This window comes from Bidens hawaiensis, unplaced genomic scaffold (assembly GCF_021521415.1).
Source record: "Bidens hawaiensis isolate Kalapana, Puna unplaced genomic scaffold, B.hawaiensis_p1.1 tig00067336_1, whole genome shotgun sequence".
Classification (NCBI taxonomy): Eukaryota; Viridiplantae; Streptophyta; class Magnoliopsida; order Asterales; family Asteraceae; genus Bidens; species Bidens hawaiensis.
Window position 1 is genome coordinate 48,450 of NW_027501939.1, and position 15,433 is coordinate 63,882.

The window sequence follows — 15,433 nt, forward strand, 5'->3', positions numbered from 1 at the left end:
ACGACGAGTTGACACGAATTCAATCAATACAACTTAAGATATCGGAATTAAAACAAAAGGGTCGGTAAAACCTGAGCGTTGTTGGTCTCGGGATTTGTGGTGTTAAATCGACACAAATTTAATTTGTTTCAATTATGCTCGTTACGATACTGGAACTACAAAACAAAATAAAAATACAAAAAAAAAAAGAACTTTGTCCAATATCGGACCGCCACTTAGACCAATAAGATGCTAGCGTCGCCAAACTTTCAAATTATATATATTAGATAATTATATATGAACAAATACATAAATATATAGATAACACACATAAAATATAAGTATACAATTTTTTAAACTCTTTTAAATTTATCATATTCCGTCAATTTTATAGTTTTATTAGTTCGATTCATGTTTTCAGAATATTAAAAGTTTGTTTGCATGTTCATTATATCTCACTTCAAACTTGTTTCTCCTAAAAATTTACAACATATTATACGTTTTGTCTAAAAACTACTAATTTGTTTACAAAGTATATTATTTAAAGCATTCAACCTTGTTTTTTATTGAAAATTTTAAAGTGAAAAAGAAATAAATAATGCTCAAAAATCGTTCGATGTTCGATCGAAAAATGCTCGATTCGATTTTGGCTCGTTTCATTTTCGCTCGGTTCGAATTTCAGCGTTCGGTTATAAACGAGCCAAGCAACGAGCAAGCCTTCGCTCGGTTCAGATCAGCTTGTGAACAACCCCAACTAGTTTTATGGTTTTCTTGTTTGGACCCTTTTCAAAATTTGATGATTGGTTCCCGAGTTTCATTTAAGTAAGGAAAAGAAAGGAAGGCTTGTGTTTTCGAGTTTCATTTAAGAAAAAGAAAGGAAATGACGGAATAAAAAAGGTGTTTTCAAGTTTTATTAAAGGAAAGGAAAGAAAAGAAAAGAAAAGAAAAGAAAGGAGAGTTGGGGGTTTTATAGTGTAGAAGGATTTTTTAGAATAGAAGGAATTGAAAGGAGTAAAAGGAAATGAAAATGAATGGAGGAAAATGTTTTCCTTTTCATTCCGGAAGTTAAAACTGGTGCGGGTTAGGATGTGTCAATATAAAAAAATTAAGGGTGAGCTTGGATTAATGAAAAACTTGAAATGAGTTGAGCTTTTTTGAGCTCGAACTGAGCCCGAGCCTCGAATAAAGATCATTTGGTTATTGAGTTCAAGCATTGTATGGGAAGCTCTGCCCATTATAACTCATTCTTCCTTGTCAAGACGTTTTGGCTGCGTCCAATTTGACTTGTTCTTGAGTTTAGACGTACCTAATAGAACTTGAAAGGCAAAACAAAAAAAATAATTATATAACTGCCAAACCTAGCTGTTAATGATGGTGCGGGTTGTCATTGCCCGGCCTAGTTGGCTAGTACTTTTTTTCACGAGTGATAAAACATGATTTGACATAAAATTTTTAAGGTAAACGTATTTTTGTAAATATGTAATGAAAATTTTAAATAAATTTACTACGTAAAAAAATATCATATAATTAAATATAAATTTATGAATCAATTAAGTTAAATATCATATAGCTTAAATGTTTGAACAAACTAAAGAATTTAATACTTATATAAATTTATGAATCAATTAAGCCTTAAAAAAAAAGAGAAAGAAAGAAAGATTGATGTAGTTAATACTTATATATTTGCATTAAATAGATATGAGAATTTGATTTAAGCCCCACATAACCAACATTAGTCATGTGAAAGCAATAAGCTTTAGCTCTATTGACTTTTTTTTTTCTCTTTTTTTAAGGAGAAGTGAAGATTTAGGTCTCTCAAGTTCGAATTCAATCACAATGGGGTTTTATTGTAGTGTGCCTTTAGGTGGCGAGCTTTCCTTGGAACAAGAAATGTTGGGTATGGGCTACCCAGTACTGCCTGTAATTACAGGCTTATGGAATCGCCTTTTTTTATCAATGTGTTACCCCAAATAGCCGGACTTTTTTCGTTCGTCGTTAAGAAAAAAACTAAACATTTAAAAAATCATGAAATTATATGCATTATCTAAAAATAAGAATCAATTAAGTTAAATATAATATAGTTTAAAGTTTAAACAATTGAAAGCATTTATGATGATTAGAATAAGGTTAATGTAATCAATACTAATAAATTAGCATTGATCACCAATAAGCTCGTGTATAACATGGGGACAAAATCACCAAGCTCACTTAGCTCAGTTCCTTTAACCATGAAAACCTTAGAGCACTCCAAACCGCCACCAGCCGTCGTAAGAAAGCGATTGCTCGGTAGAGTTCCATCAAGTATCGTACTGGTTTCTGTGTTTTTGACTGCATCTATCTTAATCGTCATCCTAAACCGACCTAAGGATTCGGTGCTAAACAAATCTTCCCAACAATTTTCCCCGCCTGATCGCCTCGCATGGCAAAGAACAGCTTTCCATTTTCAACTAGCAAAAAATTTTCTTTTCGGTACTTATCAACGTCACTATTCATGTCAATTTGCTATCCCATTTCATAGAAATACGGTTTTCGTCCATGTAGTTCGTTCAAATTTGCTATTTCGGTTCAAAAATTTAAAGCTTGCTACTGCCGTCCCTAAAGTTTCATTTTCATTGCAATTTTCGTTCCTATGGTTAGTTAAAATTTATTACTTCAGTCCAATATATGTTAGCAGGAAAGATGAAAATTGCAACGAAAACGAAACTCAAAAGACAAAAATAACAAATTTTAACTTTTTCAGTGAAACAACAAATTTAAACAAATTACATAAACGAAAACTGCATTTCTCTCTTTTAAAACTCATATTAAGTGTTTTCTTTTATCTTGATTTGTTTCATGTTATTTGATAATAATGTTCTTGTCCGGACTCAATGCTACAGATCCCAATGGTATGTAATCTTTCTAATATTTATTTTTACACTTTAAATGTGAGTATTATTAAGAAGGAAAATTGGAAATAAATAATCTCATCTTTTATGTATTGGCCGATAATAATCTCATCTTTAAAAATCACTAGCAATGGTCTCACCTTTTTAACTATTTTTGTTTCACTGGTCCTCCTTTTAAAAAAATACTTAACGTCATTATGTTTTTTCTCTAGTTTCAAACCGATGTTTTAGGGGCTTTGATCTGAAGAACAACAATATGAGTCGACCGATGTAAAAACTTATCTCGAAATGGTGATCCAAACGACGAAACAATGTTTCAATTCGGGTGCTTGAATTTCCAATTAACAAAAATCAAGCCATTTGAATCACCGTTTCGAAAATAAGTTTTACATCAGTCGACTCGTATCGTTCTTTCTATCAAAAGCCCTAAAACATCGGTTTGAAACTAGAGAAAAAACATAAAGACGTTAAGTATTTTTTAACGGAGGACCAGTGAGACAAAAATAGTTAAAAGGTGGGACCATTGCTAATGATTTTTAAAGGTGAGATTATTGTCGGCCAATACACAAAAGGTTGGATTATTTATTTCCAATTTTCCTATTATGAAATAGGTGTCTAATGTAATGTTTGTTACTATATTACTGCTCTAGTTATTTACGTCATAAAATAATATGAAGTTAGGCCTGTAAACGAATCAAACATCCAGTAAAAAGTTGATGAACTATTCAGCAAAAAGTTTGTTTTTTTAATAAACAAACACACACAAAAAATGTTTTTTTTTGTTAAACAAAAGAACATTATGCCTTGTTTGTTCATTTATGCTTGTTTATATCCAGTCATTTAAATTTGTTTATTTAGTTCATTTATAATCTTTAGTTTAAGTTTGTTTAAGTTTTTGTTCATTAATATATTTCATTTTAATAAAATTGGACCATTACTACTTAGTCTATTTTTAATAACATTTAGGCCCAGCACACTGTTCTACACATTACTTTAAACTAGTATTAGCTTAGTTAAGCTCGTTCACATATGTTTAGTTTTGTTCATGAACTGTTTGTTTATGATGTTAACGAACAAGCATAAACGAACACGAACATGTACAAAATTTTAACGAACAAACACAAATAAAAGAACCCCGTTTGTTTTAATTGTTCGTGTTTGTTCGGCTAAACTATTAAAGTTAAATAAACACGAAAATGCTCTTAGCGTGTTCGTTTACAAGCCTATATGAATTTATTGACTTGACAAATTTCTTTTTAGGTCTATTTTTTCACATGGGTTGGTACCATTTATTCTACCAATACAATCCATATGCACCGGTTTGGGGCAATATGACATGGGGTCATGCAGTGTCGAAAGACATGATCAACTGGTTTGAGCTTCCGGTTGCCCTGCGCCCATCCGAATGGTACGATATCAAGGGAGTTTTCTCAGGGTCTGCCACCATCCTCCCCAACGGTCAGATATTTATATTGTACACAGGAAACACTGAGGAATTTGCCCTGCTACAATGCAAGGCTGCTCCTGCCAACATATCTGACCCCCTTCTCGTTGATTGGGTGAAGTACCATGGCAACCCACTCCTGTATGCTCCACCAAGAATTTATGTACAAGATTTTCGAGACCCTTCAACGGTTTGGACTGGTCCCGATGGAAAGCATAGGTTGATCATTGGATCTAGACGACAAAAGACGGGGCTTGCACTCATATACCATACTACCGATTACAATAATTATGTGTTGCTAGATGAGCCATTGCATTGGGTTCCCAATACAGGCATGTGGGAATGTGTCGACTTTTACCCCGTTTCATTAACAAACGATAGCGCCCTTGAGATGGGCGCTTATGGGCCGGATGTCAAACACGTGATTAAAGAAGGTAGGGATCGACATTATGAGGATTGGTATTCAATTGGGACCTATGAAGCAATAAAAGATAAATGGACTCCCGATGACTTTGATTTTGACTTGGGTGCGGGCTATCGATGCGATTATGGAAAGTTCTATGCATCCAAGAGTCTTTACGACCCCTTAAAGAAAAGGCGAGTCACATGGGATTACGTTGGAGAATCGGATAAACTTGAACATACTCTTTCTAAAGGATGGGCTAATGTTTATGTGCGTTACTTTCGTATATAAACATTTATTTAAAAATAACAAATCATACCAAACATTCTCATGTTTGTTGTTGTAACAGAATATTGGAAGAACCGTGGTACTAGATAGAAAGACCGGGGCCAATTTACTTTATTGGCCTATCGAGGAGATCGAGAGTTTGAGAAACAAAGGTCAAGAACTTAAAGAGATAACGCTAGAGCCGGGTTCGATCATTCCCCTAGACATAGGCACAGCTACACAGGTTCAAGAGAACAATATTTTAAGCTTTTAAGCAATCTTAATAAATAGTGACCTAACTTGTGACGATTGTAGCTCGATATAGTGGCGACATTTGAGGTGGATCATGATGCAATAAACCCCACACATGAAACTAATACCAAATATGGTTGCTTGTGGAGCTCGGGTGCAACCAATAGAGGTAGTTTCGGACCATTTGGAATTGTGGTTCTCGCTGATGAAACGCTTTCGGAGTTGACCCCGATCTATTTCTACATTGATCAACCTTTCAATGGAAATTCGACAACACATTTTTGTACTGACAAGCTAAGGTACTTGTATGAAAAATTTTATAATTTATAAATATCTTTTATAGAGTTTCTTAACCTATTAAAAAATATATTTACTTTATAAAAACATTGTTTTTTTCCTAGAAATACATACTTATGCATTTTAGACATCATAGCTATAACCAAAAAGGTTCATAGAGTTTGAAAGTGAAGCTTTATTATGACAGAAATTAATACAGAAAAGTTTGTAATTTGTTTTAGGAAGGATTTAAGTAGAAGATGTCTGATATTAACTATTAAGTTATTTGTATTACAAAATTAAATTTAAAAGAAAAATACAGGTCATCACTAGATTATGATGGTGACAAAGGAGTGTATGGGAGCAGTGTCACTATGGTTGATGGTGAAAAACTCACAATGAGGTTATTGGTAAGTAAAGTTGTAAACATATGTAATTTAGTGTATTAATTATTATTATTATTCATCAAGTTTTAAACTATATACATATATTATGCTAATATCTTTTTATGCAATATATATGGTGGATCATTCCATAGTTGAGGCGTTTGCACAAGGAGGAAGGACGGTAATAACATCAAGGGTTTATCCCACAAAGGCAATATATGACAAAGCGAAGGTTTTCTTGTTCAACAACGCCACTCGTATGAATGTGAAGGCATCTCTGAAGATTTGGCAAATGGCTCCTACTCAAATTCAGCCTTACCCTTTTTAATTACCATTTCACTTCTCTCATGTTCCTTAACTTTTGATAACATCCCCAAAGTGAGTTATGATTTTATTGATTATTATTCACAGTTTATGTCTTGTGTTTTCTATACAAAACTTTGAATATTAGAAGCTTAGCAAACAGACGTCGCTTTCCTACTCGGGTTGCATAACACTAAGTAGGGGTGTTCACGGTTTATTTTCAAAACCGTGAAACCATCCAAATCAGTCATCGGTTTGGTTTCACTGTTGGTTTTCTTTCTTAACTTTTGGTCGGTTGGTTGAAAATTTTCAAACCATAGCCAATGGTTTGGTTTACAGTTTGTAACAAAAACCAACTGTAAAAAAACGGACCGGACCGTATGATTTAATTATATATATTTTAAATATTTTACATATTATATATATGTGTACTAGATGTAATTAAATAATAGTTATTAGTACGTTTAATGTAAATTACAGTGTGTTTAATATAAATTATTACTTTACTAAATACCGAGTAAACAGAAAAAGTGGGCTAAGCCCAATTTCAAAACGTAAAAACGTTAACCAGCCTTTCAGTTTTTCAAATGAGAACCCAAAAATAAATGATGCTTGTTAAAATTTGTAAATTATTGAGAGCTACAGAATAAAATAAATTATTTTGGACCTTTCTCTATAAAATCCCAACGAGCGTCTAAACTGTGAAACCAAACCGTTACCAACGGTTCGGTTTAAGAGTTCAACGGCGTGGTTTTGGTTTACGAAAATAAAAAACCATTATTAACGGTTCGATTTACGGTTTGACCTAAAAACCGTAAATACCAAACCATAAACACCCTTAACACTAAGTCACTAGTCACCTTTGCCCGTAGGATGCCTAATTCTTGTGTCCTTTAACCTGCTTATTGACTTCTTGAAGTCAAGCACACATCATGCTAACACTACAAATCACTAACTTATTCCACCATATATGAATTAGTTTGACCTATCTTCATAGCCATCTTTATATATACTTGTTGATACAAGTTGTTAGAACCAACTACTAGCATTCTAGTACAAATGTTGGATTAACTACCAACTTAATCCCTTTGTGGTTATTTCACCAAGAATTCATCATTTTAGTTTACCAACATCTTGATTCAAATAATATGCGTATGTGTCATTTCCCGCTACTCGCTCATTAATAATGAATTACAACAATTCTAACCAAAAAAAAAAAACCCTTAATATCACCCTAATGAATTGCTTTTCAAGGGCACACACTTAACACTTGTTTGATGACAACCTCAAAACTGAAATTGTGACTACCCTTCGTGGTTTCTAATGTTCTTTAATAATAATAACAATTTGGCATAAATGACCCATAGGCTTTCATTGCTTAAGATGACAACACTTCAATTTCTGAAAGTATTCACCCACACTCTTATAATTAATTGGCTTAGTGTTCTAAATAACCCACACAAACAAAACCAACACAGTCCAAATGAAATGTCCAAAAGTATCATAATAATTGACTGATTTCATTTAATCAAAATGTTACAAATTGTTTAAAAATGACCTGAACAAAGTAATAACTGATAAATATAGTTACTTCTATGTTACAGTGAGATTGTCTTTGAAAACAAAAGTGAAAGTTACATTGAGTCTCGAACATGTTTTCTACATATATAAAATCCGGATGAAACGACGACACAAACTCCCAAACTGCAACATTAACAAGTATTGAGGCCTGCACATATTTTGTAGCACCCCTCTGTGAATGCTCCACTAGTATTAAAAGTTCTTAATGGGCCGAGAGATCGTTGGTCAATCAATTAATGTGACCTGTGAGGTACAGCAATTCTAGGAAACAATAGAGTAGTCGTGGCTATGAGTGCTACAAGCGTTCTAACGAGAGGAACAAACGTAATTGTCACGGGAGCTCCGTTAAGTGTTCCATTTGGTGAAGCAACTCTCGGTCATACACGAGATAGATCTTCCTAAAAACAAGGCCTTTTTTCGAATAAGCCAGTTCATTTGAGATCCCGCATATCCAATCTTTTTCCTATTCAAAGCTCATTACAAATAATATGTCCGTCCACCATCAGTGTATAGAGCCCGAGTCGAGCCAGGGTAGTTTCGACATCAGGCTCGAAATTAAACGAGGCAACTTAGCTAGGCTCTAGCTTGATTTTGAAGTTAAACGAACTTAATATCAAGCCAACAAGCCGAGCCATGACTCAAGCCGAGCCTAGGTCGATTTTGGCTCGGTTACAAAAATGATCCAAATCAGCTTAGAATGTTTCAAATCAAACCTTTTATAGCGAATTTTATTCAAACTTTTATCTAGCGAGCCACGAGCCTAAGCTTCGAGCTCTTTTAACCGCCCTAATTCTTACGCGCACGTAACTAAAACAAAATATCAGGTACCAAATGTCAATATTTTCAATCTACAAACCCTTTCGTGCGCAATAAACCGTAACAACACAAACAGTGCGAAAGCTTCATCAATTCAACGCAGAGAGAAAACGAAAACGAAAACCTAATCAGCCTTCAATTCTCTTCAATTCAATTTCCGGTACGTAATAATAATATAATAATAATCGAATCACTTCAACAACATTTACTTCAATTCACTTTCAACTGATTTCATTTTTCGCAGATGGACGATTCACGAGATGCTTGCGATCACGTTGATACGGATAATAATAATAATAATAATAGTGCCACGTGTTCAATCTCCACAAGCTCCGGTTACCGGTTATTCGACCGGCAGGCCACAATTCATCAGCTGATGGGCGGCGGAAAGAGTACGATTCGTTTCCTGTTAAATCGTACTGCTATTTTTGCTAGAAGTTAATTATTGTGACTAATTGTTAGTTAGTTAGTTAGTTAGTTAGTTACTGGTTCTAAATGTAGCGAATTAGGTTTTAGTTATGGAATTAGTATCGGATTGCACATAGTTTGTATCAGATTTGAATAGGACTATAGGAGACTATACTGATAAACTTTATGAAGCTGTTATTATTGAATCCTTTAGGTTTAGCTTGTATGCATGTGTGTAGTAACCACTAGGTTATATGTTATGAAACTAGTATCAGGTTGCACATAGTTCATATCAGATTTGACGTAGGAAACTAGTATGTTTGACCTAGAATTGTTTTTATCAAATTCTACTTAATTTTCACTAGAAGTAAGTTTTAATGACAATTGTTAGTAGTTAGTGATTCTGTATGTAGCAAATTAGGTTTTAGTTATGGAACATATTAGATTTGAAGTAGGAGAGTAGTATATTTGACCTATAAAACATGAGTTCGCTCACGATGTAGAGTAATACATTGTTTTTGTGAGACTGTATTGATAAATTTTTATGTAAAACTGTTATTATTGAATCCTTTTGGTTTAGATTGTGTGTGTGTGTAGGTATGTGTGTAGTAATCACTAGTTAGGATTTAGTTATGGATTTGGTATCGGATTGCACATAGTTTGTATCAGATTTGAAGTAGGAAACTAGTATTGACCTATAAAACACAAATTTGCTCATGTTGTAGAGTAATGCATTGTTTCTGTTATTATTGAATTCTTTTGGTTTAACTTGTGTAGTAACCACTAGTTAGAATTTAGTTATGAAATTAGTATCAGATAGCACATAATTTATATCATATTTGAAGAAAGAAACTAGTATATTTGACCAGTAATACAGAAATTTGCTAGCGTTGGAGAGTATACATTGTTTTTGTGAGATTGTATTGATAATTATTTATGTAAAACTGTTATTATAGAATCCTTTAGGTTTAGCTTGTATATATGTGTGTAGTAATCACTAGTTAGGATTATATGTTATTAAACTAGTATCAGATTGCACATAGTTTGTATCAGATTTGAAGTAGGAAACTAGTATGTTTGACCTATAAAACACAAATTCGCTCACATTGTAGGGCAATACATTGTTCGTGTGAGACTGTATTGATAGATTCTATGTAGAACTGTTATTGAATCCTTCAGGTTTAACTTGTGTGTGTATGCATGTGTGTATCAAATTTGCCTTACATTGTAGAGTAATGCACTGTTGGTCTGTTCCTGTGAGACTGTATTGATAAATTCTATGTACAATTGTTATTATAGAATTTATTAGGTTTAGCGGGCGGGTGGAAACTAGTATATTTGACCAAGAACCTAATGCATTATTTTTGTGAGATTGTATTGATGAGTTTGATCTAAAACTGTTATTATTGAATTCTTTAGGTTTAGCTTGTATGTATACATGTGTATGGCTAAGAATTCAGAACTTATAGTAATTCATTTGGTAGTGGAATTGATGGATGATTCTATACGGTGTATCAGAATCTGATAATAACTGATTAGTGATAGCTTTTAGTAAATATATGATTAGGCAAATTAGGATTTAGTTTATGAAACTAGTATCGGATTGCACATAGTTCATATTCGATTTGAAGTAGGAAACTAGTATGTTTGACTAATAAAACACATGTTTGCTCACATTGTAGAGTTGTTAGGGCTGTAAAAGAACTGAACCAAACAAGGCGTTGTTCATGTTTGTTCTTTAAGCTTTTAGCGGACATCAAATGGTTCAAACACCTAACCGAATGAAATTTTATGTTCATGCCCTTTAATAAGGAAATGAACTTGTTCGTGAACAGTTCACAGACACAAAACGAACAAGCACAAACAATGATTAATTTGATTTGGCTAACCTATAATGGCCAGTAACAAACATAAACGGATGTAAACGAACACATTATTGAACTGCCACGAACACAATTGAATGAGCATGACCTTTGTTCGTGCTCGTTCATTTAGTTAATCGAACAAATTTCTCGTTCATGTTTGTTCATTGATTAAACAAATGAACATAAACGAACTATCTGCCAAACATTTGGCTAGTTTACAACCCTGAGAGTAATATATTGTTCCTGAGAGACTGTATTTATAAGTTCTATGTTAAACGGTTATTATTGAATCAATGAATCCGTTAGGTTTAGCTTGTATGTATATGCCTATAAATTCAGAAGTCAGAACTTGCGGTAGATATAATTGATGGATAATGGATGATTCTATATCGTGTATCAGTTTCTGATTTGGTGATCTCTTATCATGCTGCAATTGACTTATTAAATTGCTGACTACTGATATCTGTAAGTAAAAGTATGATTTAATTCATGTTTTTGCTTCTGAATTCTTTAGCTGCTGATGTTCTGTTGTGGAAGAAACAACGAATTTCGTTGGGCATCATTGTTGTTGCAACTGTTGCTTGGCTAATATTTGAGCGGTCGGGGTTACCATTTTTAACAGTTTGTTCTGATGTTCTGCTGTTGTTGATTGTACTGCGGTTTCTGCATGCCAATTATGCTTCTTTAAGTGATAAGTATGCATGTTTGTACCTTTACATATTGTAATATGATTAAATAGTAAGTTTATGTATCTTCTGGTATGCCAATTGCTTACCCAAGCTGTTTTAAAATTGCAGACAGATTCAAACATTACCTGAACTGGTTTTGTCCGAGGAGATGGTCAATTATGCTGCTGCATCTTACGATCTTTTTCTTAACAATAAATTTAGTGTGTCAGATGTGATTAAGAAAACGGAATGTGATTTTTATTTTGGGTTTGTAATGTGATGTCAGGAATGATTCTGTCGGTTACACTACCCGCACTGTACAATAAATATGAAGAAAAAGTAGATGCCGTTGCTGGTACAATTCACAGAAGTGTTTCGAGACATTACAAGTTAGTTGATGAGAGCGTGATGAACAGAATCCCCTGCAACGTTGTACCCAAGGACAAACCGATGTAAACAAACAATACTGTATTTTACTTCCATTCTAACTGTGTTGTTACCTAGCATTGAATCCTTATTGATTTGTTAATGAACCATGATTGAGGATTAAAAAAGTTACGAAGAGCCATTTTTAACTCTTTTCGTTTAATTTAATTTAATTTAATTCATCGAGAACAACGCGCTTGTGAGCTACTTGGGATCGAATCCAAGCGTGAGCCCGTTTAAGGTTGTGAGACTAAACAAGTCAAGTATATATTTCTAGATGACGGGGGTTTTCCATTTTTATTTTTTATTTTTATTTATTATTATTTTTTTTTGCCAATGATAAAAATATGAAGAAATGAGCTCGGGCCGCGCATTGGCTCATCTAGGCTCATTAAACGAGCGAAGTAATGCCCAAGCCTGCTTAATATTTTACGAACTCAATTTTAGAACACTAGTCTAGTATGCTCGACCCAAGCTTGAGCTTGAGATAGTAAAACTCTAACGTGCCGAGCTCGAGTACGATCAGGCTTGGTTACACCCATAGTTTAGAGACTGGTCTTCCATATAAAAAAATTATACTTTTATCTGAGTCCCAAAAATTAAATTTAGAATATTGTGATTTGTGTATATTACTTTTAGTTGGTGTTGTTTGAACAGTTAAAAGTGGGATATTTATAGGATAATTGTAATGAGATTAATTCATGTGCAACTTATGAAAATGTTGTAAAAGTAGGTTTACAAGGCCGAGTACTCCCCGAGTATCCATTACAAGTTATTTCGTCGATGCGAGTTTCTTTAACTCCGCTTAATTACAAAGAATCGATCTAAGGTAGTCAACTTAAGCCATAATCACATTTTAGTTAATAAACTTCGGCCGATTTTAACTTAAAAAAATAAAACATAATTCGTATTTCTATAATATTAAAGAACAAAAATATCATTTTTTTATTTTTTTTAATTAATGATTAGAAAATTTTAGAATAATTTATTATTTAAAAACGTATTTCTCGATATTCACTTATTTTGTTGTAAATATTAGTAAACTCTTATGATATTTGATATATATATATATATATGAGATGGTTCATGTGAGAAGTCAAGTTACAGCGAGAAGTGCGAGAAGTTAATATGAGCCACTCATTTAATTGTCAATCTTAAATCATTAAAAATATATGAAAATGATATTAAAGTAATATAAATTTATTCTCTCTTCAATTAATGTATATGTAATTAAACCATATGAGTTACATATCTAACTAATATAATTAATATAATCAAAATAAGAATCACTTCTGAAATTAACCTAATCCTATATATATATATATAATTAGGTTCATTTCAGAAGTGATTCTTATAACGAGAAGTGCGAGAAGTGATCTCAACCATTAGATTATTAATCAATGGTTGAAACATTAGTGCATTTATTGTAATTAATAAAATTTGAAAGACATTAAAATAAATAAGAAAAGGGTAGTGTAGGAAGAATAAAATAATTCATCATTTAATTTATTTTATATATCCCTAAATAAAAGCCCAAAGCATAAATATCCAAATTTTATGATTTGTAAGTTACAATTTATTTATTTCATTATATGTTAGTGTAAGATTTAATTTTGTTTTTTCTCATCAATAAATAGCTTCTAATTTATAAGATCTAAGCAAAATAGTATCTTGATCTTTGATTACTCTTTTGAAATAAAAATAAAAATAGTTTGAAGATGTGTAAGACGGAAAAAAATATGTACAAAGAAATTGAAAATGTGTAGGAAAAAAAATAAGGATGTGTATAAGAAAATTAAATATGTGTAGGAAAAATTTGAAGATGTGTAGGAAGAAATTAAATATGCGTAGGAAAAAATTGAAGATGTGTAGGATGAAAAAAAAATGTACGACGAATGTAGATGTGTAGGAAAAAAAATATGTTGTGTATGAGAAAATTAAAGATGTGTAGGGAAAAAATTTAAGATGTGTATGAGAAAATTAAATATGTGTAGAAAAAATTTGAAGATGTGTAGGAAAAAATTAAATATACGTAGAAAAAAATTGAAGATGTGTAGGACGAAAAAAAAGTGTACGACGAATGTAGATGTGTAGGAAAAAAATATGTTGTGTATGAGAAAATTAAAGATGTGTAGGTAAAAAAAATTAATATGTGTATGAGAAAATTAAAGATGTGTAGGAAGAAATTAAAGATGTGTATGAATAAATTGAATATGCGTAGGAAACATAAGAAGATGTGTAGGACGAAAAGCATACAAACGAAGATAATTGAAAATGAGTAGGAAACAAATTAAAACGTGTATAAAAAAAATTATAAGATATGTACGAAAAATTTGAAGGGGTGTAAAAAAATATTATAGTTGTGTAGGCGAACTCAAGATATATGATAAAAAATTATAAACATAAATTTATTGTCTTATGGATTTATTGATTTTTAATTATTTTAGTTATTTTGATTATATTAATTATATTAGTTAGAAATGTAACTCATATGGTTTAATTACATATACATTAATCGGAGAGAGAATAAATTTATATTACTTTAATATTCTTTTCATATATTTTTAATGATTTAAGATTGAAAATTAAATGAGTGGCTCATATTAACTTCTTGTACTTCTCGCATAAACCATCCCCTATATATATGTATATATATATATAAAATAACCAATTAATTTTATTTATATTTACCATGTTCGAATAGGGAGTCCTCGAAGTACACCCAACTCTCCAATCGACCACCTAGAATTCGCCTAGCGACTTTTACAACCAAGCTTTATGATAATGCAAAAAGTGAAAAAGGATTATATTAACAAGTGATGATGAGGTGAGTGTGGGTGATCTTTCTACTTTGCACTTGTCACGTGGTGTGGGATCAAGCAAACGTGCACCTTGTCAATCATCATGTTCTCTTTTAAGAAAAAAAAGTTATTAACAAAAAAAAATGATGAAATGACACCAAGCAATGGGACATGATTTTAGGAAAGTGTTCCTAAGCTTGCCCCTTTATTGGATTTCAAATTTATTTCTATAATGAATATTTATTAATATTCAGCCGTGGATCCAGAAATTTTTTTTACAGGGGTCAGAATTTTTTTGAGTCGATACTCAATTGATTATCGGTATTTGATTTTATTACGGTTCGGTTCGGCTATTCGGTCGGGTTAAATCGGTATATAAATTCTTTTTCAGTCCGATTCGTTTGTTTCGATCGAGTCAAATCAGGTTCGGTCATATAAAAAATAACAAGATAACTAAACAAAACACCATAAAACAAAAAAACGACGTGAAACATAATATTTAGCAATAAAATGTTAGTTTTTGTCGCGACTATATATTCAATAACTTAACCTAAAAACTATTTCATCTTCTTCCTTGTGTCATTGTTTCTTAGCAAAGCAATTGAAAAATCTCAATCTTTAATTTTTTCTCTTATTTTTCTTAAATTTCACGGGCATAACTTTTTTCATG

General features: G+C 32.2%; 1 protein-coding gene and 1 pseudogene across 2 annotated transcripts; both read left to right on the forward strand.

Annotated features, from left to right (window-relative positions):
• Positions 1–2,162: 2,162 nt before the first annotated feature.
• On the forward strand, positions 2,163–6,223 carry LOC143604928 (beta-fructofuranosidase, soluble isoenzyme I-like). The gene is made up of 7 exons (XM_077081249.1): positions 2,163–2,448; positions 2,859–2,867; positions 4,128–4,984; positions 5,064–5,225; positions 5,297–5,532; positions 5,832–5,917; positions 6,030–6,223. Exons 1-7 carry the CDS (start codon positions 2,163–2,165, stop codon positions 6,221–6,223), a joined length of 1,830 nt encoding a protein of 609 aa, XP_076937364.1.
• A 2,557-nt stretch (positions 6,224–8,780) lies between these two features.
• LOC143604933 (reticulon-like protein B16) lies at positions 8,781–11,992 on the forward strand (annotated as a pseudogene). Its single transcript, XR_013148392.1, has 3 exons — positions 8,781–8,987; positions 11,383–11,563; positions 11,666–11,992. The product of XR_013148392.1 is annotated as a reticulon-like protein B16 (transcript).
• The last annotated feature ends 3,441 nt before the right edge of the window (positions 11,993–15,433 follow it).

Coding starts and splice junctions, on each gene's coding strand:
- LOC143604928 (XM_077081249.1), top strand. CDS start 2,163: ATGGGGACAAAATCACCAAGCTCACTTAGCTCAGTTCCTTTAACCATG. Junction 5,533..5,831: donor TTTTGTACTGACAAGCTAAG/GTACTTGTATGA, acceptor AGAAAAATACAG/GTCATCACTAGATTATGATG. Junction 5,918..6,029: donor AAAACTCACAATGAGGTTAT/TGGTAAGTAAAG, acceptor ATGCAATATATA/TGGTGGATCATTCCATAGTT.